At 47.1% G+C, this 12,281-nt stretch overlaps 1 protein-coding gene across 7 annotated transcripts in view; it reads right to left on the reverse strand.

The window, feature by feature from the left end:
- The window catches only part of MEGF11 (multiple EGF like domains 11), a 250,824-nt gene that overhangs the window by 12,646 nt on the left and 225,897 nt on the right, over positions 1-12,281 (reverse strand). Inside the window, exons 22-23 of one of the 7 annotated variants that reach the window (XM_063169987.1) lie at positions 6,568-6,686; positions 521-587 (exon numbers count right to left, since the gene is read on the reverse strand). The exons of the other annotated variants lie outside the window; for them this stretch is intronic. Coding sequence (XP_063026057.1) covers positions 521-587; positions 6,568-6,686 — 186 coding nt within the window. The remainder of the gene's footprint in view (positions 1-520; positions 588-6,567; positions 6,687-12,281) is intronic. 7 annotated transcript variants of the gene reach the window in all.

A 12,281-nucleotide genomic window follows, 5' to 3' on the forward strand; every position in this document is an offset into this window, starting at 1 on the left:
CCAGGAAGAATAAACTCAGAACAGGCAATTACACTTCACTCTTGGCTTGGTTGCACTGGCTGGTGGTTCAGAATTGCCATGGAATGATTTATTGGGAGATAATGGAGCATTGCACACCCCAGCTCCCACAGAGGCTCCACACCTTCATCAAGATGCCAGTATTTAGTGCTAAGCTTTATTAAGCATGAAAGGAAAAAAAAAAAAAAAAAAGCCAAACTTGAATTTTTAATGTCCTGAGTTAGTCCTTAAAAAAACATTTATAGAGTAGATGATAGTGATTCAACAGAGCAACCTTGGAAGGGAGACTAAAATGAATATTGACTTTGCTTTCCCAGTCTGTGGTTTGTGGTAAAGGAAACAATTTTTAATTCTCCATCTTTCATTACTGGCAATTCTGATTGTGAACTAAAGACAACACCAATATTCCTCATTATTGTTAATGCCTTTATGAAAGGCTGATTTGGCTTTGGAATTGCTCTGAAGTGTACTAAAGTGATTAAGGTGTTTAAAAATTACTGACCTAGTTCATTCAGATAGCTGTAGGGTCTCCAGTCTGCAGTTTCTCTGTCAAGGATTTTGTTACTGAGCTGTTCAAAAAGTATGATAATGGGTTAATGCTGGAAGAGACAGACAGTTCCCACCCCAGACTACAGCCCAAGGATGTCAGGAATAAAAATGGGAGGTGGCTCCTGCCTTGGCCTCACCATCTCAGCCCTTTATCTGTGTGAGCCGGACAGCTGTTCACTAGCATTAGGGAAAATCACAAAGGAAAGTCACTTCACCAAGCCATGGACACAAACATGCTGGAGAACACAGGATTTCCTTTGGAACCACGACTGGGATGCCTGTGGATGTGGGTGACACTCCAAAGTAACCCATGGAGATGGATGGATCACACCCCTAGAGCAGCATGCACAGAGGGGCTCCTGGAGCTGGGGCTGCACTGACAGGACAGGCAGGGGACACGAGTTCTCTCAGTTCAAGGAAAATCACTTTGGCAATGATGGAGCACCAAGGCCCCTGTGCATCTGCCAGCAAAGAGGAGAGTCCAGGGCTGCCCTGCAGGTGCTGCTGCTGGGACAGCACCTCCAGAGTGTGCAGTGAGAGGAGAGGGGCCTCTGCTCCGGGGTGCACGGCCCCACTGGGCTGGGGCAGGGCAGAGGGGGCTCCACAGATGAGTGGTCACCAGCTGAGCCCTGCAGGGCGGTCTGGGAATAGCTGTAGGTGCTAAAACTGCCGAGCTTTCCTCCTCACATTATTCCCTTGAAAGCCACACCTGCTGGAATGCAGCTGGTCCAGAGAAAGTGTCAATTTAAGAGCAAATCCCAGCCTTGTTTCTGAAAAGGTCTGAAGCCATCACTGCCCTCCTGTGTCTGCTCCCAGACTGGGAAGCCTCCTGCTGTGTTTGGAAGCATTCAGCTCTGCTATTTTACTGGATTTACAAGAAAATGCTAAACAAAAAGGAGGTTAAGATTGAAAGAGAGTATTCAAAATTGCCACATTTAATATTTCCTGATCTACCATTCCTTTTTGCTTAGCTGTCTTAGTAGGTTTTTAGACCTGGAACAAAATCCCCCACTGATGTATTGAAGCCTATTGGGATACTAAATCCCAGCTGGGGCCCAGCACCTACAGCCACATTCCAAGGGCATTTTCACCCCTCCACTGTCCTTTCCAACAGCCCTCAGTGCTGCTGCCACCCCACCCTGGGCTACAACATCCCTGTGTTGTCCCTGTGCCCGCAGTGCTCCCGCTGCCCCCGGCACTGAGGAAGCTCTGCAGGAAATCTGAGAGCCCAGGAGTCATTTCCTGATCATCCAGCAGCTCCCTGTGCTTCCCCAGCTGGGAATGGAAACACAGACAGCAGAGGCAGGGATGGATGGATGATGGATGGATGGATGGATGGATGGATGGATGGATGGATGGATGGATGGATGGATGGATGGATGGATGGGGCAGTTGGACAGCCCAGCAGTGGTGTGAAGAGCAGATCCATTTGGAATGTGGTGACTGGGAGGAATTCAACCCTTGGCACCATCAGTTCTCTTCAGCAGAGCCCACAGCTTCATTCTTCTCTTCAAAACTTGCAGCCAGAACACAAATGCTGATTTTTCAACCCAGCTGCACCACTTAGAGCACATTTATTAAAGTCTTGGGGTTTCTATTAAAAGCTATGGCTTTGCAGGATTTATAAATCAGCTCACAAACCTAAAATTTTGGCATGAAGAGCTACGGGCTAGAATTGATTTTTTTTAATGAAATGATTTGGGGACATTTCTAAGTTTTTCTGAATGCAATTTTTCTGAATGTGATTATAGCTGTCTCTTTGTGGTACTATCATTTCTTAGCACTCTATAATTTGTTAACTTTTTTTTTTTTAAGATAGAAAATACTTCAATTTTTTACTGTGAAGCAAAATTGCTTTTCTGGAGGAAGAAATCCTTCATAGTAAATTTATCCATTAAAATTCCAGGCTGGTAATTTTAGCAATTTGGTTAAAACTACCTCATATCTGGCAACGTTTCCTTTAAGATCAAGGAGATACCAGCCTGAGTAAACAAAGTCATTATCTGCCTGTCTGAAACAGCTGGATAGATGACAGTGGCCACTTGATCACCACCAGCCATTTGTCAATGCCCAGGTTTTTAAGTCCATGGTGATTAGGCAAAGAAGTGCTGGCAGGAATTCCATCATACCTTTATCCTCCAGGAGGGCAATCAATAATTTGACATTTATTTCCCTAAATACTGACTTCAGATCTCTCTGGTCCAAGCTTGTGCTGCTCAGTTTTAGATGCCCATCCTGAATGTGCTGCAGCCATTCTGCAATTGCAGTCCTCCTTTTTCTTGGGCAAGTTTTAGTCAGAGATACTTCAATGGTGCTTTCTGTACTGAATGCCTTTTTATTAGCTGGGTGACATCCAGTCAAACCATTTCCAGTGACCTCTGTTTTGCATTTTCTAATTTTATGTGAACTCTTTGGTAGAATTTAGGACTTCCTTTAATAGATGTGAAACTGCTGGCTTTAAAAAATCAGGACCTCTAATAGCAATTGATTTTTATGATGTCTGTAGAAACCAACACCTGGACTTTTGCTGCGATGCTGGAAGGGAATGAGGGTGTAATTATGAGCTTTGCAAAAGCTCAAGGTGAGAATCCTCCATTTTGCAGCAGCCTCATCCTTTACACAGAGTATTCTTCATGAACTTTGCAGAGCTTGGTAAAAGAGACTTATTTTTACTTCATGTACTTAGTTCAAAAACTCAGACACAAAGCTGGCATTGAAGCCCTGAGAGGAGTTCTGTGAGTGGTCCTGCCAAACACCCTCTGCACAAAACAGGTCCTCAGCATCTGAAATCTGCTCTGTGGTTCAGCAATGAGAGCTCTGATGTGAAGACACAGATATGGAGGTACGTAATCTCCATTTATCTGCTTTGGAAATTTGTGGTGATTCTGTGGCAAAAGGTCACCTGAGTTCATGTCTGATACTCCTTGGTAACTCACAGCATCATTACTAGCTGGTGCTGCACATGTCATGAGAAAAAAGGCCAAACCTACTTGTAGGAGCTCATAAGCAAAGGTCAAGGTTTGGCTTCAGTTAAAGTCACAGTAAAACATCTCTTGGCTCCAGTGGTTCCAGCATTTCCCCCAGGCTGACTTGCCAAGCTCTCTCCCATGGGAAGAGCAAAGTGCTGGGAGTTAAAAGCCTGCACTGAGATGCTGGAGCCTCCTCCTGAACCTCAGAGCTGCAGATCCATTCTCAGGGTCCTTGCACAGAGATAAGGCTCAGCCCTGAAGGCTCCTGCTGGCACCTGGCACAGGCTTGGGGACAGGACTGCAAGGGCTTGGATCCCCCAGTCCGTGTGTCCAGCTGCCTTTTACTGCAAACACCCAGGCACACACTCCCTCAGAGAGCTGATCAAGCTCCATTTTAACAGTAATCAGATTTCTTTGTCCCATTAGTCTTCCTGGGAAGCTATTCCAAAATCTCACTGATCTGATGGTAGAAATCTAATTTCCAGCTTCGACGCATTCATGGCCAGTTCATCCTCATTTGTTCTCGAGCCAGCTCTGTCATCTCACTTAAATAGCTCTCCTCCCTCCTCGTGTTTACCTTGCTGTATTTATAGATGGCAATCATGCTCCCCCTCAGCGTTCATTTTGCCAGATAAAAGCAGCCAAGCCTTTTTCAGTCTCTTCTGATAGGCTCCCCCTTATCCTCCCACTTGTTTTCCTCCTGCCCGTGTTCCAGTCTGTGCTCCACTGGCACACCCCCAGCCCCAAACACACTGGGGAGGGTTTGATGCCTCCACTGGTGCTTGTCTCTCAGCAGCCCCAATGGTTCACCTTCAGGACCTGAGCAGTGGCCAAAAGTGTGTCTGGCAGAGGGGCATGAGGAGGTGAGATCCTTCCCCCTGCTGAAACCTGGCCCTGCTCCCATCCTGTGCAGACACACCCGTGTCACAAACTGTCCCCAGTGCAGGGCTGGGCCCTTCAGCTCCTGCTAAAGCCTCACCCACCTCCTTCCCCCCAGAGGTGCCACCCTGGGAGCTGCAGCAGGGTCAGCACACAGAGCTGGCAGCCCCCAGGCAGGGATCCTGGGGATGGGAGAGGAGAGCAGCAAGGAAACAGGAATGGTATGTGTAGAGTTGGGGGAGAAAAGAGAATAGGAATAGGGACATGGGAAATAAAAAAGATAATAGAGTGCAGAGATCACCAAGAAAAGAGGGGAGAAAAGGCAAGACACAGAAAGAAAGGGCAGGGAAGCACAGGAGAGAAAACTCTCCCCAAACTGGAGCAGGGCTCCCAGCTGTCCTGCCTTTGTGAGAGGAATGGCTCCAGCCCAGCACGCCCAGGCCTGATCTCCTTGGAGCACAGGGAGGAAACTCATCCCGGGTCTGGCTCAGCACTTTAGACATTCCTCTGCCATTGTTTCTTCATTTTGCATCTGTGCTGGCTCCTTTGTGACCCCAGCTGGCACTCTAAAGAAGTGAATCCTCCAAGTACAACTTGTGCACATTTCTCTGCAGAAACTGAGAATGGCACCAGGCACACTGATTTGGAAATGAACTCGTTAAGGCAGCCATTAGGGCTTTATATGCTCCTTTGTCTTACTTGGCTGCAGAGCTGCAGACAGACAAAGTGTATTTTTGGCCATCCTCAGCTATTCAGCACTGCAAAGCATTCTCATTAATAAGTGAGATGGTGGGAGATCTAAAGGAAATATCAGCCCATATATTTTGATAAATACCCTGAAAATACCAGTTCTATTGGTCTTTCAGTGATTATCAGGACAACCTGAGTGACGACAATGGCCAGAGCTGCAGCAGGGGGAGCAGCTTCCAGGCAAGTCCCAAAGCACCACTTGGGGATGAAACCTTTCCAGCAGCTTAATTTTTGAAGTAGTTCTGTGAGAAGATGGCACTGCAGGCTGGGAATCCAGGATAGGTGCTGGCTTTGACCTTTTCTGAATTGATTTAAATTTCTGCAAAAGGATTAGTGGTCCAGATGGACACTCATCCTAAATATGACATTATGAGCATTTGCACTTTCAATTTGGGGAGCAAAAATTCATGATGCAAGGGGACCATCTACATCAAAAAACATATTTACACATCTGTCTAAACATTTCTCTGAGAAATCCCTGGAGCCAGCCTTTTTATTACATTTTAATGAGATTTTCTTTTACCAACTAAGAAATTACTTACAGGAGCACATGTAGAGATATTTTTGCCTGTCCTGTACAATACTGTCTTTTTTGCATTAATCTTGTTCATATTCTAGTGAATAGTTACATTTGGATTAAGGTGACACGGCCTGAAATGCCATCATTTTTAAAGCTGACAACCTTGATGAAATCAACTGCATTTCCTCTTTCCCTGTGCTCTCTCTGCTTTGCCCCACCTGGGCTTATTAAGGCTCCAAAGGAGGAGCTGTTTTACCATTTGCCACATCTAAATTTACTGCTAAAGTGCTGAATTGAGTCACAGTGTTGTTCATGAATGGTCTGAGGGAATCAATTGCAACAAATGATAAGGGAAGAGCTCCTGGATGTTCCAGTGAGAGGGCTGGAACAGCTCTGCTGGAGAGCCAGGAGTGACAGCAGAGCTCCCAGAATGTCCCTGCATGAGTCCTCAAAAGCACCCCAGGTACCTTCGTGCATCTTTCTGCTTGTCTGTGTCAGCAGGGAATTTGTGTGTCTGATGTGGGAAACAATGAAACAGCAAAGAGAGATTACTGATTAATGCTTCATTGATTTACTGGTGTTGTGTTAATGGATAATTATATTTATTGAGTTATTTATCTCTTCTGAGAAGCAAGCATACCTCAGAGTTGCTAAGACACCAAGCCTTGCTGACCCAGATAGGCTTGAGACTCCAGTTCCCATTCCCAGAGACTGGGAAGATACAGGGAGGGGAAATCCAACCTTTCAGTGTCTGGGATATCAGGAATGCTACCCTGGAGTTTGAAGTAGTGCTGGCAGACAACAGGGCCCAAGAGGCATTGCTTTGCTTGATTTCCTTGAACTGATAAGAACATTGCTGCAGTGGGGTGGGGTAATATCTACCTTACAGGAGCTGTTTCCATCCAGATTACTGGGAAAGAAGCGTGAAGTCACCCCACATGAGAGAGTGTGGTAGCTTGGATTGGAAAAACAATGAACACTGCTGCTACCCTGGGATATATCTGGGAAGAAAACAAGTCAGCACAAAATACTTTGGAAGCCACAACAGTTCTTAAGAAACTGAAAACATGGTAGAGACAATCTAGTTTAGAAATCTTTGTTGGAGTACTGGGTGTTCTAAAACATCTGCAGATGCAATCTATCCTGCATTATGGTGTGAAGCTCTTGACTATTAGCATTAAATATAAGAGAAAAAAACAAAATACTTAAATAATACAGTGTTATCTTCTTGAAGGTGTTAATAAAGTCCTTCCTGACAGTCCAGCTGCTTTGCAGGTGAGGGGAGGGAGGCAAAACTCAGGAAATGCATGGGCTGCACCACAGCTGCCTCCTTGCTTTAACCTATGGAAAAGCCCCTGGGCAGTCTTGTACTTGAAACAAATGAAAGCTTTTTGTTACAAAACCAGGAGTAATGTTAGAAATCAAGGTGCTATAACTGTACCAAGGAGTCCAAAACGTTTTCTATTGTGTGCAAAGGATTTTCAGAAACCAAAGCTGGAGCCCTGAAAGGCAAACCTGGGCAATTACATTGTGTGCTCAGAGACATTTTATCTATTTCCTCAATTTAAGTTATAAACACATTTACCGAGCAGAGTAATTTACCAAGAAAGGCATCATATTTATAGTGGCAGTTCTAATGAAAACATCAATCCCAGTCTGGTTCCAGCTGCATAACAAATAGATACATATTTCAAAGTACCATCAGGAGAAGAGGTGGAAAATTCCAACTGGAGCAGCATCATTTAAACAACGAGGCCCTGTAAGGAGCAAATGAAGGGGCTTTGCTAAGGCATGGGCTCAAACTGCAGGCAGAGAGGTTGGTTGTGGGGAACACGTTCATGTCAAAGGGAAATGAAGTGCTGGGCTGGCTGCTTGAGCCCATCTCCACCTTTACTGGAGGCTGGCAGCCATGGGTGAGGAGGACAGGGACTGGGGTCCCCAGCACCATCACCTCCTCCCCTTGCCCTCTGCATTCGCCTCACTCTGAACATGCACTTTGCTTTGCTGACATCTTGTGGAGATCTAGATTGAGCCTAATTTACTGCAGAATATCCTGTTTCCAAGAAGTGGCTTTATCTGCAGGGTGTCTCTTACATAAGGGCCCTGGCTCAGGGCTCAGGGGAAGCTGCTCCTGCATGTGCAGCTCTGACCAAGCACTGCTTTTCTGCTGAAACATGCAATGAGATTTCCGAGGTCAGATCTCTTTTGTGGTAAGTGCCGAGCCTTTGAGTCCCAGCTGTTTGCCAGAGTTGCTGCTGACAAATGATCTCAGATCAGGATGTGATTCCAGAGCTGAAGCCTTTGCATTGAACATCTGTCAGCCAGGCTGCCAGGGCTCTGCCATCTCCCCCAGCTACAGCTCTGTGACATTCACAATCAAACCAACAGCAAACAATCTCTCTTGGGGTCTGCCAGTGGGAACTGGGGCTGGAAGCCACCCCTCATGTCAGTGTGTGCCCCCCCCCAGACAGCCTTGAGCCTGCTCGGGGTCTTGGCTCAAGGGCCCGTCCTCGCTCCCCACAGCCCATGGTCCCAGTTAAACAGGACACTTGGATCAGTCTTTGTGCTCTGAAAGTGTTGGTGGGGTCACCTCTGCCCTCTCCCTTCCCTTCCCCACTGGCTGTGGGCCAGGACCAGCTGGAAGGAGCAGCAGGACCCCGTGGCTCTGCAGTGGGATTTGAGGTCCCCACTGATGTCACCAGGAGCCACCTGGGACAAGGTGAGTTCTCATCCAGCTCAGCTGGCTGGGGCTTGTTCTCTGCACCCAAAATGAGCTGAAATAAAACTCTACCAGAGTGCTCTACTACTCAGTACAGTGTTGAATTAATGATTCTGAGCTTGTACATATCCCCCAAAATCCTTTTCCCCCCCCTTGCACACAGCACCCTGAACTCAGAATTACTCCTGCTCCACAGTTCCCTCTGGTCGATACTTAAGTGGCCACCCAGGCTGATTTACCTTGATAGCACAGTCCATTTTCTACACATTTATTCATGAAGCTCTTGTAACTGCTGGCTGGAAATACATCAAATTCAAATCTAATGCTATCCCTGTTTAAAAAAAAAAAAAAAAAAACAACAAAAAAAACCCCAACCAACAAAAAATCTCTCTCTTCCCAAAGGTGAGAATTTTATCCTGGTCTAAACAGCAAGGAAAGACTTAAATGCCTAAAGGAAAAGGAATTGGACTGAGCTCCTGCTCTGAGCCTGGGCTCAGGGGTGCCCCAGAGAGCATCAGCCCCCATCCTGCAGGACAGCACTGTGGAAATTGGGCACCAGCCCAGCCACAAAAAAGGGAATAAGTGAGCACTCTGCAGTACATACAAACCCAGACTTCTCAACTGCTAAATGGAGCTGCTTCCTTCTCTTTGTGTGGGTCTTCTCTGCCCACACAGTGTCAGGGAGACGGCTGAAGGCTCCAAACAGGAGGGTTCACTCTGCCACCTCCCACCACCCATCATCTGCAGATCATTTCTGGAAGTGTCTTGTCTAGGCTTCAGGATCCATGATGCTTTATTTGTGGTAGGCTTTGCTTAGCTCTTGGCTCTCAGCAGAGGATTCACCCATACCAGAAAGTTTGCTAAGACCTTGACAAGACCTCAAACATCAGTTCAGCCCATGGCCAATCCTTGTGAAAGTCCCACTAAGGAATCTCTGCTGCTCTCCAGCACTGCCACACAGTTTTCCCTCCTGGCCCCATCTCCTTGAACTAAACAACCTGCACTTCAAAATCTTTTTTGGATGTAGTGCACTCTCAGGCTGGGGAGCACCATTTCGATTTCGGGCTTATTTGGGAAAGTTTGCTCTTGGATCCATGTGCTGTGGATAAGCCCTCCCAGAACAGGTGGTTTTCTGCTCCTCTGGCTGCTGGGCAAAGTGTGTGTTCTGCTGCCACATCCTTCATCCACAAATGCAAAAGAGTCCAAGGGCTGCCCAGGGGGTTCCTCTTCCTCATAATCTCTCTCACACATATGCATGGATTATCAGCCTCACAGGAGCTGAGGACCTAAAGACCAAAAACATCCTCCAGAAATAAATGTGCTGGAGGAAATTGCTGCCTGCAGGAGCTGGGGATCTGTGTATGTGACTCTATTCAGAAACAGCACCACCATCACCCAAGTAAGAGTAAACAGGCAAAAGAACAACTGGTGATTCAGGAGAGCCATAATGTTACAAACCACAGAGGGCTGGATGCTGCAGCCATCCAGGTGGAATTCTTGCCAAAGTACCAGGGTTTACATGGGATTATATTCATTGGGCAAGCACATCTCCATGGTATTCTGCCCTTAATCCACAAGCAAACCTGCAGGTGAGGCTTGGAATCCCTGTTCCCTCTATGCAATATTGCTGCTGATGCCTTGGGAAGGCTGGACAGAGCTAAAGAACAAAGCAGGGATTTATTGACAGGGTCTCCTCCATGGATCCACCTTGGGCAGCACCAGAGCCCAGCCAGGGCTGCACCCAAGGTGAACCAAAATGGCCCCAAAATGCACGGCCGGGCACGGGCTCTGTCCCTGGGATCAGCTCTGCTCCATTTGCACCTTGCAGTTCATTGTCCCATCCCAGCTTTAGCCCTGCAGTCCCACCCTGCTTGTTTTTCTCTCTCCAGCCCACGGGGTTTGTGCTCCTGGGCTGAGATTTGGGGCATTTGTGCTTGGTGCCCAGCTGGAGCAGGAATTGTTTTGTGTCCCTGCTCTGTGCACAGAGCTCACCATCCCCTGCTGTCCTTCAGCATCCTCTGTAACACACCTGCCTTCAGACACACACGTGTTGTCTTGCCAGCCACATTTTCCTTTTCTGTGAGCTTGTCTCATGTCCACCTCTCCCCTTTCTGCTGAGGGAGGTGCCATCAGCACCTTTTCCTGCCTCTCTGCTACATGGAAGAGAAGCAGCATTGGTAAGGCCAAACTTGGGGCAGTTACTGAAAGTCTCAGCAGGGGAATGTACTGGAGGACAGTCAGGATTTGGTAGGCAGTTTTCAGAAGCTCTTGTCTAGAATTTTTAAATGCCCTTCTAAAAAGGGCAAAATCCAAAACTTGAAACAATGCTGGTACCTGCAGGCAATTTATAATGAGCTGAAGATGGAGCAGTGTGTTTCTATCTTCTTAGTCTTCCTCTGCAAGCTCAGATGGCAGAGTTTTCCAAGGGGAAGAAGGAAGAAAACTGTCCTTGTGACCTCCAGAAAGAGATGCCTGACCCCACTCTGCTGCAGCTTCCTGAGTGATCCAATTGTTACTGCTAGAGGGAGTGCACAAAGAAAGTAAGAGGAAAGAAAAGGCCCAGTCTCTGCACCCCCATCACTGACTGAGGGGAACAGGAAAGAACCATCATCCAATTCCTTTCTAGAGAAGCCCATGAAACCCCCCTGACCTGGTGCTGAGTTTGTGAGGACCTGGTATTCAGGGTTTTTACAAACTGACCCAACACAAAGCAGCAACGCCACAAGGGCAAGAGCTAAACTCCCAGCCCAAGGACCAAAAGAGATCCCAGGTTCAGTGCAGATGAGGGGTGTGATCCCTCAGCTATTTAGGATGGGCAGCTTAAGCAAGAGCCAGCAAAGCTAAAATTCAAAAATAAGAAGGAACGAAAGGAGCTCCACGATAATTTGTCCCCCCATTTGTAGCTATCAGAAGAAGGAATGCTCTACTGAGTGGTCTAGAGATGAAACTAGTCAATGGTGCTCGGCAGAGAGCCATGATGTGGACACACCATGGCACGAGGACTGAAGTCACTGTGCCATGAGAAGCTCCAGGATCGAGTTCCAGCTATTACAGGCATCACTATCATTGCTTAATGGGAGAGGTTCTTTCCAGGCACATCCTTGCCAGGGAAGTCCATAAAAAGCTTCCAGCTGTGCCACCCTGAGACCGCAGAGAAGCCAAGAGGCCTCGTACATTTAGAGTGGAAAGCAGAAAGGAAAAGGCACTGCAGGCCTGGGGAAGCAGAGCTGCTGGGCCAACCTCTGCCTGCCCCAGGGGCTTGTGTTTACTGGAGCTGGAGTTTCAGCCATTTAAAAGGATGAGAAGAAGTCAGAGGGCAGTAAACCCTGAGAAGATCCCCACTGACACAATGGAGAAACCAGAAGGAAGTAAAGCCATCTCCTGCCTGGCATTGTCCCTAATATTGGCCAGAGAGGAATGAGTAAGAATGACAGCATTGAAAAGGAGATCACATCCTCCAAAATTTAGACAATCTGTCAAGAAAAGCTGTTCTCCACAGGAGGAGCAGAGGACAGAAAGAAGGAAGAATGCTTTGATCCTGAAGAGCCTTCCTCTTCCTCTCTCCTGCTTTCCTCAGCTCCTGGGAAGACAATTCCCACCAGCTGCCTACATGACAAGGACTGGTCTGCACACAGCAGAGAGTGACAACAAACAGACACCTCAAACCACAAACTGCAACACAGACAAAACCAAAACCTTATGACTGACCCAGCCAATCCCATTTTTCAAACCAAAAAAGGCTTCCCAAGGTTTCACAAAGGGAAACATCTCTGCACTGCAACAGGAATGCACATGACTCAAAATTCCATGCAGCATATTTCCTGCCTAGGTATATCCCATATAAACTTCCACACATAAAACAGCTTAAATCAGTTTG

This window comes from Melospiza melodia, chromosome 15 (genome assembly GCF_035770615.1).
Source record: "Melospiza melodia melodia isolate bMelMel2 chromosome 15, bMelMel2.pri, whole genome shotgun sequence".
NCBI lineage: Eukaryota > Metazoa > Chordata > Aves > Passeriformes > Passerellidae > Melospiza > Melospiza melodia.